Source organism: Ornithorhynchus anatinus, chromosome 4 (assembly GCF_004115215.2).
Source record: "Ornithorhynchus anatinus isolate Pmale09 chromosome 4, mOrnAna1.pri.v4, whole genome shotgun sequence".
Taxonomy (NCBI): Eukaryota; Metazoa; Chordata; class Mammalia; order Monotremata; family Ornithorhynchidae; genus Ornithorhynchus; species Ornithorhynchus anatinus.
In genome coordinates this window covers 26,850,234-26,871,456 of record NC_041731.1, presented here as the reverse complement: position 1 = coordinate 26,871,456, position 21,223 = coordinate 26,850,234, and the positions used below count along the sequence as shown (strand labels likewise).

At 44.2% G+C, this 21,223-nt stretch overlaps 1 protein-coding gene across 2 annotated transcripts in view; it reads left to right on the top strand.

Moving 5' to 3' along the window:
- The first annotated feature begins 280 nt into the window (after positions 1 to 280).
- STXBP1 (syntaxin binding protein 1) overlaps positions 281 to 21,223 on the top strand; it is an 87,118-nt gene continuing 66,175 nt past the window's right edge. Inside the window, exon 1 of one of the 2 annotated variants that reach the window (XM_029062638.2) lies at positions 281 to 417. In XM_029062638.2, coding sequence (XP_028918471.1) covers positions 381 to 417 — 37 coding nt within the window. In that variant the 5' untranslated portion in view covers positions 281 to 380. The remainder of the gene's footprint in view (positions 418 to 21,223) is intronic. The other variant, XM_029062639.2, reaches the window with a different exon arrangement.

Here is a 21,223-nt window from a genome sequence, read left to right as displayed (position 1 = left end):
TTGCTCATTCCAAGCGCTTACTCCAGTGCTCTGCACAGAGTAAGCGCTCAATAAATACTACTGAATGAATGAATGAACTACGCTTGAATGAATGAATACTGAAGGAAGGAAGGAAGGACCCCGGTGTCCTCGCTGTCCCGCGCGCCGCAACCCTCCCGCCCCCGCCCCCCGCCGCGCGCGCGCGCGCGCTCGCGGGGCCGATCCCGGCGCGGCGATTGGCGGAGACGCGCGTGACGTAGGTGACGCCACCGCCGGCCGCTCCCGGCCCCGCCCACTGTCGGGGCGGCTGGGGCCGGTCAGCACAGCGCCCGGCGCGGCCCGAGCGGGAGCCCCAGCGGGAGCCCGCCCATCCCGGAGAGCTCCCCGGCGGCGGCGCCGCCATGGCCCCCATCGGACTCAAAGCGGTGGTCGGAGAAAGTGAGCGGCGGGCTCGGGGGGGGGGGGGGGGGGTCGCTAACGGCCTCTGCGGCGCCCCGGGGGCGGGGGGGGGGGCGCGCGCGGGGGCGGAGGGGGGCGCGCGCGCGGGGGCGGGGGAGCGCGCGCGCGCGGGCCCCCAGGCTTCCCCTCCTTTGCAGCCGCCGCGGACAAATGATGCAGAGGGAGAGCGGTCCCTCCCTCCCCTGCTGCAGTCTGCAGTCCCTCCGGCCCCGCTGGCTCATTCATTCATCCAGCAGTAGCTATCGAGCGCTTACTCTGTGCAGAGCACTGGGACTAAGCGCTTGGAATGGGCAAATCGGCAACAGATAGGGACGGTCCCTGCCTTGTGACGGGCTGACAGTCTAATCGGGGGAGACAGAAGAACAATAACAGTGGAATCAAGGGGATGTTCATTCATGCAGTAGCATTTATTGAGCGCTTACTCTGTGCAGAGCACTGGACTAAGCGCTTGGAATGGACAAATCGGTAATAGAGACAGTCCCTGCCCAATGACGGGCTGACAGTCTAATCGGGGGAGACAGAAGAACAATAGCAGTACAAAGGGATGTTCATTCATTCAGTAGCATTTATTGAGCGCTTACTCTGTGCAGAGCACTGGACTAAGCGCTTGGAATGGACAAATCGGTAATAGATGGAGACAATCTCTGCCCAGTGACGGGCTGACAGTCTAATCGGGGGAGACAGAAGAACAATAACAGTGGAATCAAGGGGATGTTCATTCATGCAGTAGCATTTATTGAGCGCTTACTCTGTGCAGAGCACTGGACTAAGCGCTTGGAATGGACAAATCGGTAATAGAGACAGTCCCTGCCCAATGACGGGCTGACAGTCTAATCGGGTGAGAAAGAAGAACAATAACAGTACAATCAAAGGGATATTCATTCAGTAGCATTTATTGAGCGCTTTCTCTGTGCAGAGCACTGGACTAAGCGCTTGGAATGGACAGATCGGTAACAGGGACAGTCCCTGCCCTTTGACGGGCTGACAGTCTACTCGGGGGAGACAGACAAGAATAATGGCAATAAATAGAATCGAGGGGAAGAATATCTCATTAAAACAATAGCAAATAGAATCAGGGTGATGTACATCTCATTAACAAAATAAATAGGGTGATGAAGATATATACAGTCAAGCGGACGAGTACAGTGCTGAGGGGAAGGGAGAGGGGGAGGAGCAGGGCAGCCCCTTCCCTGCCTTCTGCTTTGGCCAGCGCTGTCCTTCGGAGGAGAGGCGGCCTCCTTTCTTTCTTTCCCGGTGGCTGGTGCTGCTGGGGAAAAGACCCCAGCAAAATGCCACCCCACCACCACCAAAGAGGCTGGACACGATCAAGATCTCCCCATCTCTCTGTCCATCCATCCATCTGTCTATGCAGGGCCGATGACTTTATGCATTCAATAGTATTGAGCGCTTACTATGTGCAGAGCACTGGACTAAGCACTTGGAATGGACAAATCGGTAACAGATAGAGACAGTCCCTGCCTTTTGATGGGCTTACGGTCTAATCGGGGGAGACAAGAACAATAGCAATAAATAGAATCAAGGGAAAGAGCATCTCATTAAAACAATAGCAAATAAATAGAATCAAGATCTCCCCATCTTTCTGTCCATCCATCTGTCTGTGCGGGGCCGATGACTTTATGCATTCAATAGTATTGAGCGCTTACTATGTGCAGAGCACTGGACTAAGCGCTTGGAATGGACAATTCGGCAATAGAGACCATCCCTGCCCATTGATGGGCTTACAGTCCAATCGGGGGAGACAGACAAAAACAATAGCAATAAATAGAATCAAGAGGCGGTACATCTCATTAACAAAAATAAGGTGATAAAAATATATACAGATGAGTATAATGCTCAAAGGGTCCATGGGCGGTGGAGGGTTGTGCCTTTTAGGAGGGAGCCGACCTTTAGAATGCAGAGACCATTACATCTGGAAGCGGACCTTTGGAAAAGAGGAAAAGAAAGGAAATGGGCTTTAAAAATGGTGGCAGTCGACAGTGTCTTCCCTGTGCGGACTCCCCTCTACAGTCCGCTCGTCATTTCGCATACCAAATGTTATGACGGCTTAGGTTTTGAGTAAATGTAAACAATTCCCATCCTTTTAAGAATTTTGCATTATTTTCCGTGACACACAATGCCTCCCTGCAGTTTTCACACATCGCCTTTTCTGAAAAAAAAATCCACTTAAATGGTCTTCAAAGGAAGTGTTATATAAGCCCAGAGGTAAATTGGCCAAAGGTAGATTATTTTTCTGAGATTTTTGTACGCGCCTTTTCCACTCCTTCGAAGCATTAGGTTCAGATAGGAAATAACAGTAGACCCCATAAAGTAAATGGGTGTTCCATGAGATAGTGTCTTAGAGATTTCCTTTTCAGATACAAAGCCATTTTAATAATCAGATGCAAAACCACTCTGAGAAAATAAAAAAGCAACTCTTGGAAAGGCATAATGTTAATTTACACGTTCCTTTGATTTCTAGACACGACAAGAGGTAATGATAATAATGATGGTGTTATTTATGATAATAATGATGGTGGTATTTGTTAATCACTTAACGTACAAAGTGCTGAGGTAGATACCAGATAATCACGTCTCACTTGGGGCTCACAGTCTAAGTGGGAGGGAGAACAGGTATTAAATCGACATTTTGCAGGTGAGGGAACTGAGGCACAGAGAAGTTAGATGACTTAGCCAAGGTCATACAGCAGACATCTGGTAAAGCCAGGATTAGAACCCAGGTCCTCTGATTCGCAAGCCCATGCTTTTTCCACTAGGTCAGGATGCACTTAATACCTCTCGGATTCCTGTTTTGTGTTCATGCCACTGATAACATACTACAAAAGGGGAAAGTAGGCAAAAGTAATGAACTGCTCAGTATTTATTGAACACCTACTCTGTGTAGAGCACCGAGTTCCTGTAGAATTAGTGGAGATGATATCTGCCCTCAAGGGGTTTACAGTTTAGGGGGGAGAAAGATACTAAAATAATTTACAGGTGGGAGAAAGGAAATGGGTATGTATAGGAGCAAGTTACTAAGTAATAGGCAGTGCTAGAAGTAAGCCTGAAAAAGGTCTGAATTATGCCTCGTTAGAGTATTTACTGGGTTGGGTGTTTAGCGGTGGTCTACGCTGTATGGGTGGCAGGGAGACTAGAAGCGATGGAGGGTTGATGGGGGTGGTGGTGTGTGCCCCTCACATGTAGGTCTGGGGAAGGGCTGGACTGGCTGACCCCACCCCTGGTCCCTGCTGTCTCACCAACAGTGAATCCCGGCCCCCAAAAGCCTCCTCACCTCGGGTTTTGTGGTAGCAGACGCCACTCGGGTTTCGGTTAGAATTTTTTTCACTTTCAGCACTGGTAATAGGGTATGTACTTATGTGCCACAGAAGGTTCTCATACGTCAGTGGCATTGGGGGATATAAACAGGGAAGATTAGAAGGTAATTCGGGAAGGCATCCTGGAGGAGACGTGGTTTCAGGAGGGCTTTGAAGATGGGTAGGTCAGTGGCCTGATGGACTTGTTGGGGGAGGGATTTCCAGGAGGCATGAGGGTGTGAGCAAGAGGTCCATGCTAGAAGAGAAGCAAATGAGACCCTGTGAGTAGGGGAGCTTGAAAAGAAAGAAAGTTGGAAGCCGAGATGTAGTGGGAGAAGAGTGGATAAGAAAGAGGGAGGGAGCTGATTGCCTTAATTACTGGTGTTAAGCCCTTCTTCTCTGACAAAGCACTGGGGTAGATAGATGTAAGATAGTCAGATTGGTGGGAGTGGGGGTGGGTACCGTCCTTGTCCCACATAGATTTCACAGTCTAAGAGATGGGGAGAGCAGATATTATATCCCCATTTAATAGATGAAGTCAAGTGACTGCTCAAGCTCACACTGCAGGCCAGTAATAGAGGTGGGACTAGAAGGAAGCCCAGTGCTCATTCCACTGCCCCCAAACCTGTGGCTAAGAGGATCTCTTGGATGTGGAGAATAATAGGTAATCTGTTGACATTTTTGAGGAGTACAGAGATAGGTGTAGAATGACATTTTAGGAAATTAATCCAGGCAGCATGGATTGGAAGTATGGATTGGAGACGGCAGGGAGACCAGTGAGGAAGCTGGTACCTGGGCTGGCATGGTGGCCATTTGGTTTGAGAGGAAGGGGTGGATCCTGGAGATGTTGTGAAGGAGAATGTGGCCATTTGGTTTGAGAGGAAGGGGTGAATCCTGGAGATGTTGTGAAGGAGAACCTAAAAGGAATTGGCAACAGCTATAATGAGGGGGTTGAATAAGAGGCTGCACAAAAGTCAAAGTTGCGGTTTCAGGGATGGTGAGAAGGGTGGTGGTGTTGACAGTGATGGGAAAATGCAATGGGTAAAAGAGCAGAAGGTAGGGGAAACAAATTCAGTTTTGGATACGATGAGTTTGAAGTGCCGGTGGGATATCCTTGTAGAGATGTCCTGGAAGCTAGAGAAAGTGTGAGATGGCAGAGAGGGAGAGAGAACTGGACTAGCGAGAAAGATTTAAACAATGTCCTCATACAGGTGGTAGTTGAAGCCATGGGAGGGGATGAGCTATCTGAGGCGGTGAGTGTATTTTAAGAGAAGGGGATTCAGAGCAGAGTCTTGAGGGACATCCGTAGTTAGTGGTTGGAAAGCAGCGGGAGAACCTGAAAAAGAATCTGAGAAGAAAGGCATGAAAGATGAGAGGGGAACCAGGAGATAACTGGCAATCTGTAAACAGATTGGGGGCCTGAAAACACCGATTCATTCCCCACTTCTTATTAAAAGCTCAGTGTAGCCCAAGGCACAGCTCATCGTCTGTATAATGGAAGTGGCAATCTTTGCTCTTTCCTTTTCAAGGGGTGTTGTGAGTGTAAATGAAGAAGTTTGAACTCTTCCGAATGAGGTGTATATTCATTGAAAGCGAAGCATAGAATACCCTTCTATTAACTACCTAACTTTCTCATGCTGCCTAAAGAAGCAGCGTGGCCTGATGGAAAGAGCACGTGCCTGGGAGTCAGGGGTTCTGAGTTTTACCCTGGTTCTGCCACGTATCTGCTGGGGGACCTTGGGCAAGTCACTTTACGCTCTGTGCCTCAGTTTCCCCATCTGTAAAACAGGGATTAAATTCTACTCCCATCTTCCTGTACTGTGAGTCTCATGTGGGACAGGGGTCATGTCCAACCTGATTACCATATAGCTTGGAACATAGTAAGTCCTTAACAAATACCATTATTACTATTATTAATTCTCAGACGTTGATTTCTAAGATCTGATGAAATTCTTTAAAATTTTAAGGACTGTTTTTTTCCACTGTAGACTTTAAGCTCTTTTGTGGGCAGGGAATTCATTCAGTAGTATCTATTGAGCGCTTACTATGTACAGAGCACTGTACTAAGTGCTTGGAATGTACAATTCAGCAACAGATAGAGACAATCCCTGCCCAATGACGGGCTCACAGTCTAATCAGGGCAGACAGACAGCAGAGCAAAAAAGACAAAACAAAAAACGAGACATCAAGATAAATAGAATCAAGGGTATGTACACCTCATTAACAAAATAAATAGGGTAATAATATATACAAATGAGCACAGTGCTGAGGGGAGGGGAAGGGGGAGGAGGGGAGGAAGGGGAAGAGGGGAGGGGAGGGGGAGCAGAGGGAAAGGGGGCTCATCTGAGGAGAGGGGAAGCGGGAGGAGCAGAGGGTGGAGGGGGAGCAGAGGGAAAGGGGAGCTCAGTCTGGGAAGGCCCCTTGGTGGAGGTGAGCTGTCAGTAGTGCTTTGAAGCAGGGAAGAGAATGTGACTACCACCTCAGCTGTATTGTGTTCTACTATCTGCTTAGTACAGTGCTCTAAATGCAGTAAGAGCTCAATAATTGCTATGGATTGATTGATAGATGACCGACTTTCATTCATTCAATAGTATTTATTGAGCGCTTCCTATGTGCAGAGCACTGTACTAAGCGCTTGGAATGAACAAGTCGGCAACAGATAGAGACAGTCCCTGCCGTTTGACGGGCTTACAGTCTAATCGGGGGAGACGGACAGACGAGAACAATGGCAATAAATAGAGTCAAGGGGAAGAACATCTCGTAAAAACAATGGCAACTAAATAGAATCGAGGCGATGTACATTTCATTAACAAAATAAATAGGGTAATGAAAATATATACAGTTGAGCAGACGAATACAGTGCTGAGGGGATGGGAAGGGAGAGGGGGAGGAGTAGAGGGAAATGGGGGGAAAAGAGGGTTAAGCTGCGGAGAGGTGAAGGGGGGATGGTAGAGGGAGTAGAGGGAGAAGAGGAGCTCAGTCTGGGAAGGCCTCTTGGAGGAGGTGAGTTTTAAGTAGGGTTTTGAAGAGGGGAAGAGAATCAGTTTGGTGGAGGTGAGGAGAGAGGGCGTTCCGGGACCACGGGAGGACATGGCCCAGGGGTCGACGGCGGGATAGGCGAGACTGAGGGACGGTGAGGAGGTGGGCGGCACAGGAGTGGAGAGTGCGGGGTGGGCGGTAGAAAGAGAGAAGGGAGGAGAGGTAGGAAGGGAAAAGGTGATGGAGAGCCTTGAAGCCTAGAGTGAGGAGTTTTTGTTTGGAGCGGAGGTCGATAGGCAACCACTGGAGTTGTTTAAGAAGGGGAGTGACATGCCCAGATCGTTTTTGCAGGAAGATGAGCCGGGCAGCGGAGTGGAGAATAGACTGGAGCGGGGCGAGAGAGGAGGAAGGGAGATCAGAGAGAAGGCTGACACAGTAGTCTAGCCGGGATGTAACAAGAGCCCGTAGCAGTAAGGTAGCCGTTTGGGTGGAGAGGAAAGGGCGGATCTTGGCGATATTGTAAAGGTGAAACCGGCAGGTCTTGGTAACGGATAGGATGTGTGGGGTGAACGAGAGAGACAGTCAAGGATGATTGCAGGCCTGAGAGACGGGAAGGATGATCGTGCCATCCATGGTGATAGGGAAGTCTGGAAGAGGACCGAAGTAGCTCAGTAGCTCAGACTTGAAGTAGCTCAGTTTCCTGAAATTTGTCTAGGAATTGTAAAGACTTCAGAACCCCAGTATGTGCTTCCTTTTGTTTTTCAGTTGTCAGTCGTGCCCACTTAGCATTTTATGGCCACGTTAGATGGGTCTAGACAATGGAAGTGAAGAAGAGGATTGAATCAATCAGTCAATGATGTTTACTGAGTACTTACTGTATACATAGCACTATATTAAGTGTTTGGGATTCAATACAATAAAGTTGGAAGACACAATTTGGTCCTCAAGAAGCTTACAATATAGTAGGGGAGACAGACTTGTGTAAAAAAAAAAAAAACAAACACCAAAATCCAGATAGGGAAAGTGGCAGAGTATAAGGATAGGTACCTAGGTGCTATGGGATTGGGGTGGGGTGAGTATAAAAGTGCTTAAGGGAGATGTGGGGCTGGAGTGGGGCGAGAAAAAAGTGCTTAAGGGGTACAGGCAACACAGAAGGGGGGGCAAATACTTGGGAAATGAGAGGTTTATCAAGGAAGGCTTCTTGGAGATGGGGTGGTTTTAGTAGGGCTTTGAAGATGGAGAGTGTGGTGGCCTGTCAGATATGAAGAGGGACGGAGTTCCAGGACAGAGAGAGGATATGAGCAAAGGGTCATCAGTGAAACAGATGAAATTTAGGTACAGTGAACAGGTTGACATTGGAGGAGCAAAATGTGCTAGTTGGGTTGTAGTGGAAGGGAAGGGAGAGCTGATTGAGTGAAGAGTTGTCTACTTGCTTTGTTCCATATAGACAACTCAAACAGATAGATAGTTTTGCCCATCCCAAACCCTCCTTAAGGCTTAAATGAAGCATTTTGGCAGCCAAAGAGGAATAAATCAATGGGCCAATTTCATGTCATCTCCTTCACCTGGGTGGCCCAGATTGAGGCAGTCATTCCTTATGTAACCAGGAGACCATAGTTCTGTAACTTTGATGTTGCATCTTAGTCTTAGCTCCCAGATTCAAAGGATATTGGAGCAGGAAGAAATGTAGGGATTTCAGCTTGTTTATCCTACTGTCCCCAATCAGGGATTTGCCAGGTTTCTTCATATGTTGCCATCACATGTGCCTCTGCCTTGGGCATCTTCCCTCCCCACCCCCAGTGCCCCCCAATCCTAGGACTCGTCATAGATCAGGGAAGCAGTGATGCGTGTCCTTGAAGCAGTGGTGGAGATGGCAGTTCTCTAGCTGCCGGCAGTGGCTGGCTTTCCAAGAAGGGTGGTCTGAAACATTTGTACCCCATTCGTTCTCATAGGTCTTTCGTATTAGAATTCTTTTCTGTCATAACATACAAAATTATGTAAAGTAGTTCAAAAGACCAAGTTCCATACTTTTATTCCTCCATTGTCAAGTCATTTTGATTGCTTCCATGCTAGTCTTTTAAACGGCAAATTGCAGAATTGCAGCCTATTGGAGAAACTGTACCTAAGCTTTCAGAGTATACCTCCTTCAGATAGCTTCCATATTTCTTCTCAGTAAGTCATCTCCTGTCTTTCCTTAGAAGTTATTCAGTATTTTATACTTTAGGGCCCTTTGAATGTGTCCTTGTTGGAAAATGCTCACTGCAGAGACACAATATCACCTGGAATCAACATCCCCACAGGCTTCCAGCCTCACTATGCACATTCCGAAGAGTTCAGCCTCTTAGTCATTGGGATCCCTTTATCCTCCATAGTTGACTTTAAGTATCCTACTTTGATTTTTAGTAACTTCTTCTTTTCCCCAAAAAACCTTTGGGTAGGTTTTGCTCCTGCTCTTGAAAGTTTATATAATCAGTCAGTGCTATTTATTGAGTTCCTACTATGTGCAAAGCACTGTACTAAGCACTTGGGAGAGTATAACACAGTAAAGTTGGTAGACACCTTCCCTGCCCACAAAGAGCTTACAATATGGAGGGGGAGACAGTCATTAAAATAAACAACAAATATGCTGGGGACTGAGGATGGGGTGAATATCAGGTGCTGAAAGGGTACAGATCCAAATGCATAGGCACTGCGGAACAGAGCAGAAGTAGGGGAGAAGAGGGCTTAATTGGGGAAGGCCTCCTGGAGAAGATGTGATTTTAATAAAGCTTTGAAGGTGGGGAGAGTAGTGGTCTGTCATATATGAATGTTGAGGGAGTTGCAGGTCAGAGGGAGGATGTGGATAGGGGGTCAAGCACCAAGATAGATGAGATTGAGATACAGTGAGTAAGATGGTGTTAGAGGAGTGAAGTGCGAGGGCTGGGTTTCAGTAGGCGATCAGTTAGGTACGGAAGGAGTGAGCAAGCTGATCGATGGCAAGAAGTTTCTGTTTGATGTGGAGGTGGATGGGAAACCACTGAAGGTTCTTGAGGAGCAGAGAGACGTGGAGTCAATGTTTTTTAGAAAAATGATCCAGGCAGCCGAGTGAAGTACAGACTGGTGTGGGGAGAGACAAGCGTCAGGGACTTTAGTGAGGAGACTGTAGTAGTAGTCAAGGTGAGATAGGATAAGTGCTTAGGTCAGGTTAGTAGCAGTTTGGCTAGAGAGGAAAGGATGGATTCTAGCAATGCTGTGAAGGTTGCACCACCAGTATGTTGAGAGAGATAAGTTGAAGATAATGTCAAGGTTATGGATTTATGAGATAGAGAGCATAGTGGTATTGTCTGCAGTCATGGGAAGGACAGGGTTTGAGTGGGAAGATGAGGGCTTCTGTTTTGGACATATTAAGTTTGAAGTGTTGGCAGGACATCCAGGTAGAGATGTCTTGGCATTATCCTCTCTTTCATTCAACCCACATAGTCAATCTGTCACTAAATCCTGTCAGTTCCACCTTCAGAACTTGGCTAAAATCCCCTTTTCCTCCCCATCCAAACTGCTAGCCTCTTGATCCAAGCACTTAGCCTGTCCTGCCTTGACTACTACATATGCTTCACATTGACTTCCCTGTCTCCTATCAGTCTCCACTCCAGTCCATACTTCACCCTGCTGCCCAGATCATTTTTCTAAAAAAAGAAAAAAAAAAGCCACGTTCAGTCCACATCTCTCCACTCCTTAAGATCCTCCAGTGGTTGCCCATCCACCTTCACAGCAAACACAAACTCCTTACCAACAGCTTTAAAGCACCTCACACCCTCCTCGCTTACATCCCTGATTTCTTACTACAACCCAGCCCACACACTTTGCTCCTCTAATGCCCACCTATTCCCTGTATCTCGGTCTTGTCTACTGCACCACTGACCCCTCACCCACGTCCTACCCCTGGGTTGGAACTCCTTCCCCCTTCATATCCTACTGATGATTACTCTCTCCACCTTCAAAGCCTTATTAGAATCACATCTCCTGTAGGAATCCTTCCCGACTTAAACCCTCATTTCCTCTACTCCCTCCCTCATGCCCTTGCTCTTGGATTTGCATCCTTTATTCTCCGCACCCTCTACCCCAAAGCACTTATGTACATATCCCTAATTTATTTTGTCGGTCTTCTCCTCTAGACTCTAAGCTCCTGAAGGCAGGATCTGGGGTGTCAGCGGGTACACACACAGATTCCACAATACCTTTTCTTCTAGACTGTAAGGTTGTTGTGGTCTGGGAACATGTTTACCAACTCTGTTTTATTGTACTCTCCCAAGCACTTAGTATAGTGCTGTGTGCACAGGCAGCACTAAATAAATGAGATTGATTTTTCCATTTTTTTAATAGTAATAATAATATCCCTTTTGGATGTTTTGCAAACCTTATATTCCACTACCTCTCTGGCCATTTTGTATTTTTTAAATCTCTTGAGGTCTGTCATTTCCCAGAATCCTTCAAACTCTTAATATCCATGTTTCCCCCTCAAGATGGCTATATGCCGTTACTTTTCCTGCACTTTTATTGGCTAACTCCTGTTTTGCTGTACTTGCTCAGTTTTAAATTTCCTTTTCCTTATCTTGCCCTTTGTAAATTCTTATTGTTTTCATTTTGAATGTTGTAGGCCTTTCCCTCCATGATGACATAGAAAACTTAAAATGTTTCTTCATTCATCTGATCCAGTTTTTTATTGAAATTTAAACATAAAAACATAATTTCAAAGGAAACCCTAGGTTCATTATTCCCAGCCTTCTGACACTGAGGTGAATGTGCTTGTTTTTAAAAATATTCCTCACTTGATTGTTTCATAAAAAAACCAACTATCTCCACAACAATAGTTTTCTCTTAGTGTTCTGAAAGAAAATATTGTTCATAATAATACAAACATTATTTTGAAAATCCTCCTTACTTTATTGTTTCATAAGAAAATAATCTCTACAATCTTCTCTTTGCTTCCTAAAATACCTGTCTATAACTAAGATTCAAATACAGTATTTAAAGTTGTCTGATGAATAACTAATTTGCTATATCCTTTTATCTTCAATTGGAGCTGGTATTTCTTTATGAAAGCTCAATGGAAGGAAAAGATATGGTCAGAATTCTACAAATAGTTTCTTTAGCGAGAATTCTAATAACCTGAATAGGAGGATTGTCTGGTTACTTCTTTGTTCTTTTCATAGACATCAGGGGGAAAGTATAACCCTTCATCCACAAATGATCAGACTTATGCTACATAATAGTTATATTGGTATTTATTAAGAACATACCCTGTGCCTGCCTACTGTGCTAAGGGCCATGATAGGTATAAAATAATAAGATTGAACAAAATCCCTGCCCCCCTTGGGACTCACAGTCAAAGAGTTTGGGAGAACTGGTATTTTGTCCCCATTTTTCAGATGAAGGAACTGAGTCCCAGGGAAGTTGAGTGACTTGCCCAGTTTCCCCCCACAACAGGCAAGTGGTGGAAGTCAGGACTCACGCTCCCCACTGGAGCATGCTATTTCCCAGGGCATCACCATCCTGAAAATGTGCAGTCGAGGCTGTGAATTAGCTTTTTATTACATTTCTGAGGACTTGAATTCTCTTCAAAGCCTCAGTGTTGTAGCATGTCCTGCCTATAAGGTCTATTACAGAGGTACACCAGCAAGAGGTTAGGATGCAGATTATAAAACTATAGGTTTAGAGACTAATGTTAGCAGCCTTCATTTTAAGAAGGAATGTATTTAAATCAAACTTTACCCAGTATTTAAAGGCAAGTAGATTTTTTTAAATTATCCTCCAAGTTTGGAAGGTACCAGTAGCTTTATCCCTAGGTAGTAAAGATAGAAATTTAAGTAAAAGAGATTGTTTTTCTGTCATCGTTAGAGCCAAGAATAGAAACCAGAATGTCTCCATCTGTTACCTCAGCCCTCTTCCTCCTGGGTGTCCCCTGGATTTTCCTGTTAGAGGAAGTATTCCAGTTTCTCCCAAAGTAAGAGGCAACCCTATCAGGCCGTGGATTAAACTCCACAACATTCGTTCATTCATTCATTCAATAGTATGTATTGAGCGCTTACTATGTGCAGAGCACTGTTCTAAGCACTTGGAATGTACACATCGGTAACAGATAGAGACAGTCCCTGCCCATTGACAGGCTTACAGTCTAATCGGGGGAAACAGACAGACAAAAACAATAGCAATAAATAGAATCAAGGGGATGAACATTTCATTAAAACAATAGCAATAAATAGAATCAAGGTGATGTACATCTCATTAACAAAATAAATAGGGTAATAATATATACAATTGAGCAGATGAGGGAGCAGAGGGGAAAGGGGAAGCTCAGTCTGGGAAGGCCTCTTGGAGGAGGTGAGCTCTCAGTAGGGCTTTGAAGAGGGGCAGAGAATTAGTTTGGCGGAGGTGAGGAGGGAAGGCATTCCAGGATAGCGGGAGGACGTGGCCCAGGGGTCGACGGTGGGATAGCCGAGAACGGGGGACGGTGAGGAGGTGGGCGACGGAGGAGCAGAGCGTGCGGGGTGGGCAGTAAAAAGAGAGAAGGGAGGAGAGGTAGGAGGGGGCAAGGTGATGGAGAGCCTTGAAGCCTAGAGTGAGTTTTTGTTTCATGTGGAGGTTGATAATAATAATAATAATGATAATGTTGGTATTTGTTAAGCGCTTACTATGTGCAGAGCACTGTTTTAAGCACTGGGGTAGACACAGGGGAGTCAGCTTGTCCCATGTGGGGCTCACAGACTTAATCCCCATTTTACAGATGAGGTAACTGAGGCACAGAGAAGTGAAGTGACTTGCCCACAGTCACACAGCTGCCAAGTGGCAGATCCAGGATTTGAACCCATGACCTCTGACTCCAAAGCCCGTGCTCTTTCCACTGAGCCACTCTGCCACTTGAGGTTTTTAAGAAGGGGAGTGACATCCCCAGAGCGTTTCTGCAGGAAGATGAGCCAGGCAGTGGAATGAAGAATAGACTGGAGCGGGGAGAGACAGGAGGAAGGGAGATCAGAGAGAAGGCTGACACAATAATCCAGCCAGGATATTATGAGAGCCTGTACCCACCAGTAAGATAGCCGTTTGGGTGGAGACGAAAGGGTGGATCTACAACAGCCATTCCAGCTAAGGAAGTAACAAGTACTTTTTCCTATATTTTGAAATAACATTCATGCTTCCAAAATAGACATCCAGTCCCTTGGCTATAGTGGGAATTTACAGTGAACATAAAAATTCTACTAAAGGGGGAGTAGATTGGATATTTCTTCACACTTTCTGAACTAAACTGTTTAATTTCTAATGCTCTGCTCAGTAATGGATGCTCAGAAGATACTGTTGATGCTTGCAAAGTAATGGTAATTCTGTGAAAAATCCTCAGCTTTGAAATGAAGCTCCTTAGTGGTACAGCTAGAGGGATACTTTTGAAACAAAAACCATCTTCTTTTTTGGGTTATCTGAAAAATTTGGCTGGAAAGAAGGAACTGTTTTTTAAAAGCCTACCATTTCAGAGCACACAGCAGGCAGGCTGTTGTGTGAAAATGAGTTTAACTTTAGAAATGAATATAGCAAAGAAGATAGGCCTTAAACATCTAGAAGAATTATTTTTAGGCACAAAGCCCAAACACAGATTTTTCCAGCAAAAGCTTGTAATGCAAGGGAAAGTTTCTTCATAAAATGATGAAATTTAATGCAGTCTCATTCAAATGCCATTTGACGGATCAGTGCTGTTAGATTACTTGATTACAAGGAATCATCAAACCAATCCCTTGAGTCATAATTAGCTAAGTCTACAATTTTAACAGGTACCTGGCTTTTTGAGATTAGGAGTTTTGTGTAGTGCTGCTACATTTTACAGGTTTTGATGCATATAAAAGTGCTGTATGTCTGTGCCTCAGAAATTCTTAGCTCTTTTTCCAGAATGCCCTGCAAAATAGGCTATTGTAAGTAACTCAGCCAGAGGATAGTAACAGATGGCAGCAATATTCTTAACCTTCTGCATTTGAGGTTTTTTTTATAATATTCTGGAAGCCTTTGGCTCGAGTTCTTAAAAATTGAGGCTATTCAGAGTTTAGATCAGCTTATCAGATTCCTTCTCTTATGATGCCATTTTTGTCTTCTGGAATTTCATTCATCCAGGGCTTAGTCAATCAGTGGTGTTTGTTGAACCTTTACTGTATGCAGAACGCTCCACTGAATGCTTCAGAAAGCACAGTACACTAGAGATGGTAAGGACAATCCCTGCCCACAAGGAGCTTACAGTCTTATTCAATGTTTTGCACACTGTAAATTTTTAGTAAATGTTTAAATGTTACTAATAATAAATTGTCACACTTGTGGGCTACACAAACTAGCCATTCAGAATAGGTATGACTGCCTTCCCAAGAAAATATGTAATGCGTGGGTTCTCTCTAAACTCACTGCCCCTTATGCACTTTCAATTGAAAAAGTCAAGAAAAGACCTTTGAATCCATCATTGGTTTTTATTGAGTGCTTATAGTGTGTGGAGCACTGTACTAAGTACTTGGGAGAGTATAAGAAGCAGAGAAGCAGCATGGCTTAGTGGATAGAACATGGGGAGGGTCTGGGAGTCAGAAGGACCTGAGTTCTAATCCTGGCTCTGCTACCTGTCTGCTGTGTGACCTAGGGCAAGTCACTTAACTTATCTGGTCCTCAGTTACCTCATCTGTAAAATGGGGATTGAGTGTTAGTCCCATGTGGGACAGTAATTGGTCCAACCTGACTAACTCATATCTACCCCAGTGCTGCTTAGAACAATGCTTGGCACATAGTAAGTACTTAACAAGTACCCTAATTATTATTATTACAAAATGAAAGTGTCAATCATAATTCTCACTAATATTCTACTTTCTGGTGGCAGTCTGTAAATTTATCCTCAGAGTCTTGAAGATAAAGTATAGTATACTTTTCTGCTCAAAGTGATGTGCTTTAATGCTTACCTACCCAAGTTGTTTGTGGTCAGATTGACAGGGCGGATGCAAATTATCCAGGGAGCTGACTGGTTTGAATCTGTTTTGTTGAAACATCCTGCTTTTAGCAGTAAATCACAAATAATAAAGGGCTTAGTATAGTCAGCATCATTTTTATGATTACAGAGCAATCCTGGCAATATTTGAGATGATTTTATCCCCGCAGCGACACATGATCTGGTATGGTCTCTCTTGTGTGAAAAGGGAGCAAAGAACATGGGTCTGGTTTGGTCTGCTGTGTCATTACCCTGAACTCCCACAGTTGGCTCTGACTCTCCTCCTGTTCTGGTGGGCAGGCTTCTTTATGGCTTTGTCACTGCCATGACCTAGCTTGTCAATTAATGGGGGACTTTAAGCCCCTCATACTGCAGTGGTAACAAAAAGCACTGAGCTTTCAAGGCCAACTAGTTTCCAGGCCAAGGCATAGCCCTAGACCTGGGACGTTGGCGGGTGCACACTCAGATTCCACAATATCTTCTTTTCCTCTGGAATGTAAGCTACTTGTAGGCAGGGAACACATCTACCAACTCTCTTGTTTTGTACTCTTTCAAGTCATTGCTCAATAAATACCACTGATTAATTTGTCCATCCTATTGACTACTTACTCCCTGTAATTTAGTAGTTTGTTGACAAATTGTTAGTCCAGTACATTTTTTTGAACCTTGTACCTCCCTCCAGTGGATGAACTGATGGGAGATTGTCAGTATTTTTGAATTAGAGAAAAGAGTTTATAAACCCTGTGTGGTTGTAGTGGTTCTTTGTGCTGACGTAAGAATTGTAATAATGTTATTTACCTCAAACTTAGGGTTTGTTAGAAGTTTCCAATAGACCTCAAGACTTATGTGCTGCCACCTTTAAAATAACTTTATGTTGCAGCTGGCTAAAGAAGCCATAGAGCCGTAAGTGGTGATTGAAACTTCTATTCAGAAAGCCTGTATACACGTTCTTTCATGTATAACTATTGCTTATATGTATACCAGTCAGTGGAATTTATTGATCATTTATTGCATGCAGAGCACTGTACTAAGCCAATATTGTTATAACATCAAACATCAGTTATGGAATTTCAGTCTAACAGTAGTATGTATTGAACCTGTAATGTTGGCAGAGCACTGAACTAAGTACTTGGGATCATACAATAGGAGTAAAGGACATAATCCCTGTTTGGGCTTTGCACATATTCAACAAATTCCTTTTATTGATTGTCAAGAAGTTTATAATCTAATGAGGGGAGAGTGATTCAAAATTATTTACAGCTAGGAAGAAGAACAGAGAATATCTGCATTTCTAATGAATAACATGAACCAGTAGCTTGATAATTTATATATGTGTATATATGTATACATATATAAATGATCAAGCTCTTGGTTTCATGTTATCCATATACATATGTATGTTTATCTACATATAGTTTCACTGACTCATTAAATAATGGCATCGGAAGAGTCCTCGAGAGACCAAATGGTCCAGTATTTTGCCTTCAAGCAAGGTGCATAACTGAACCATTCTAGAAAACTAGCTCTCTTGGTTCTATTAAAATTGACCAAGGATGAGACTTCCTACCTACCTTAGCAACCTTTTTCAATGTGATATCACCCTGAAAGTGATATCACCCTGAAAGTCAAATTGTTTTTCCTTGGGTCTAACTGAAACCTCTCCTGCCTTAATTTAAGTTTGTTTTATATTGTTAGGATCTCTGTGGAAGTAGAGACGAAATCATCAGTACCCTCTCCATTATTTATCTTTTGGCTCAACAACCCCAATTCCTTTTCCTTTTCCTCATGGGACTTATTTTCCATGCCTTTTGTTATTTTGTCACTCTTCTCTGAATCCATTTCATTTCTCCTCATCCATTTCATTTCTCCTCATCCCATAGATAGTCCCAGACCAAGTAAAGATCAGGATCAGTGCAGAGTGTGGTATAATGAATAAATCTGGTCTTTACCATTATGCATCCGTAAATAAATCCCAGTACCATGTTCCTTTTTAAATAATGGCACTTTGATGCTGACTCATCTTCAGCTATAGTCAGCTATGATTCCCAGATCATTTTCTGTTGAACTTGTGCCAAGCTAGTATTTCTCCATTCTATTGTTTGGTTTTTTGGGTCCCTAAAGATAGTATTTTTCACTTGTTCCTACTGAATTTCACCTTGTTTTGGAAGAACCCTTTTTCTAGTCTTCGAGGTCACTTTGGCTTCCAAAGAATATCATCTGGAAATTTGAAGAATCCAATTAAATATCATCTGTAAATAATATGAGCACATTTTCAATTCCTTTGCTCAGGCATCAGTAGTAGTAGTACTGCTACTACTAGTACTACTACTACTAATAATATTAATAGGGAAGCAGAATGGCCAAAGGGAAAGAACTTGGACCTGGGAGTCAGAGCACCTGGGTTCTGATCCTTGCTCTGCCACATGCCTGCTGTGTGACCTTGGGAAAGTCACTTAACTTCTCTGTGCCTCAGTTTCTTCCTCTGTAAAATAAGGATTCAGTATTTGTTTTCCCTCCTAGTTATATTGTGAGTCCCACCTGGAACATGGACTATGTCCAACCTGATTATCTTGATACATTAAGCACTTAAATACCATAATAACAATAGTAGTAAAAAATAGTATGAAGTGCTTCTTGGGTGCAGAGCACTCTAGTAAGCACTGAGAGAAAACTTGCCACTGCCTCTCCTTCTTATCACCCTTCTACCTCTTCTTCCCTCTCTTCTCCTTCCTAGCTGTTTCCCAAGAGAACTCTCTGTTGCTCTCTAACTCCACCCTCCCAACAAACACAATTACTCCTACTTCAACAGGCTCCAGGATGGAGTCCTCTGAAACAGCACCAGTTACTTTCTCCCCGATCGACACCAAGACACTGATAACTGCCCATTGAGGGTGACTCTTGAGCTGGCCACACACCCACCTAGCCATTGTAAGGTGGATCTTAGTAGGTGGACCTAGAGACTGATGTGTTTGGGACAGATCCATTTATGCAATGTGGTCCCATCCTTAAGTGCATGCAGAGTGTCAGTCTTTTTAGCCACATTTGCACAATAATGTTATCTTGAAAAATAAAGGGGACAGATTATTTATACATGTATGTGTTTATATATATATATATATATATACATATATATATATATATATAAGACTCAGTTACCTTTCATGCAGTGACAAACAATTAAAGTACAATGTAGATGGAATTAGTTTTTCAAACTTGGATGACATGTCTTTGGTTATCACAACTAAGTACTGTACATAGAAATGGTTTTTGAAGTAAGTAGCATGAATGCATTTACTCTTAATTTTTTTTAAAATTTTTGAGTTGTGAATCAGGTTTTAGGCAGAGATCTAGGAGGAGAGAATGATTAGTTGATGCTGTGGCAACCATTAAAGTAGTGGGCCAAGGACACCAGGGAAGGGTAAAGGAAGAGAGTGTGTGGAAGGGAAAGGAGAAATTACACAGTCAATCACTCATACTTATTGAGTGCATACTGTGTGCAGAGCATAGTACTAATTAGTAAGTACAACAGAGTGGGTAGAAATGTTCCCTTCCTACGAGGAGTTTACACTCTAGAGGAGGATCTTGGTAATTTTGCCAGGAAGAGGCAGAGGTTCTTATTGCCTCTAATTTTCCTGTGTGGAGGCCAGCATGAAGGTTTACTTGGTTTTTAAGCTACAAGTAGATCAAGAAAATGAACATAGTTTTGAGCAGTGTTCAAAGTTTTGTTTGGCTTGCTATTTACATTCTAAAATGGTGGGGCAAGGGAGCTATAGGGATGAGTGCATTGAAGCAGCGTGGCTTAATGGACAGAGCACAGGCCTAGGAGTCAGAAGGACCTGCATTGCATAAATGCAGAAGGAGTCAGAAGGCTCTGCCACTTGTCGGCTGTGTGACTGTGGGCAAGTCACTTAACTTCTCTGTGCCTCAGTTCCCTCATCTGTAAAATGGGGATTAAGACTGTGAGCCCCACGTGGGACAACCTGATTCCCCTATGTCTACCCCAGCGCTTAGAACAGTGCTTGGCACATAGTAAGCGCTTAACAAATACCAACATTATTATTATTATTATTACCTGGGTTCTAATCCTGTCTCTGCCACTTGTCTGCTGCGTGACCCTGGGCAAGTTACTAAACTCCTCTGTGCCTCAGTTCCCTCTTCTGTAAAATGGGGATTAAGACTTTGATCCCTGTGTCGGATAGGGACTGTGTCCAACCCGATTTTCTTGTATCTACCCCAGTGTTTAGATTAGTGCCTGGCTCATAGTACGCACTTAACAAATACCATTATTATTATTATTGTTATTATTATCTCGGGCACCTTTTGGGTGTCTATAAATTGTATACTCTAAATTATTTATTTATATTAATGTCAGTCTTCTCTTCTAAACTGTAAGCTCGTTGTGGGCAGAGAATGTTTCTACCACCTCTGTTGTACTCTTCTAAGTGCTAGGTGCAGTGCTCGGCCCTCTGTAAGAGCTTAATAAATACCACTGGTGAAATATAAATGCCCTTGCTCTTTGGTTGCCATTTGTGCATGGAAAACAAGTAGGGAGAACCCCCCCACGTGATGTGAGTTCAGGAACACTCCAACTAGTGTTAGGCTGGTGACCCTTGTACCAGACAGCCAGTGCCCACCCGAAGCCATTCAGCATTCTCTCTGGCTTAGAGAAGGTACTTGTCGCCTGATTGGTGCCCTGGCAAAACCCAAACCTGTCCCCAGTTCCTGGCATATATAATGATGTGTGCAGAACACTGTACTAAGTGCTTGGGAAAGTGCAAGGTAACAATAAACAGACCCATTCCCTTGTGTTTTATCCATGCCCATGTTGACAGGTGGTGGCCAGCCCGGAAGAGAACCAGAGTGTGCTCGGATAGAACTTGCTCTTTGGCCCTGGTATGTTGACTGGGCAGAGGTAGATATGTCACCACCACCTGTGGTCTGTTTGTCTGGGTCTAGTTCTAAGGCAGGATTAATATTACAGGTGCTTTTGGCAGTCTAGAGCGTGCTCATTTTAGGCCCTGTTCCTTACTCAGTTTTAGCTGAGGCCAGAGAGACTTTGCAGGATGCTGTATACCTCTGCTTGGTCACTCTTGGGCAGTTTTTTCTTTTTCTTAATGGTATTTTTCAAGTGCTTATTATCCAGACACTGTTACAAGTGCCAGGGTAGATACAAGATAATCAGTTTGGACTCAGGCCTTGTCCCACATGGGGCTCACAGCCTTGATCCCCATTTTACAGATGAGCTAAGTGAGACACAGGCCCAAGGTCACACAGCAGACAAGTGGAAGATCTGGGATGAAAATCCAGGATCTTCTGACTGCCAGGCCCAGGCTCTATCCTCTAGACCAGGCTGCTTCCCTTTCCTTATTGTTGCTCTGGTCTTCCTCTGGTCTGAGGGCAAGATCTGGAGCTGCGCTAAAATCCCCTGAACAGATGTGGTCGCTGGGACACAAATCACTCACAGGCCAATCATGCAGAATTACCTGCAGTCTAGCAAAACATTGGCGAACAAAGAAGG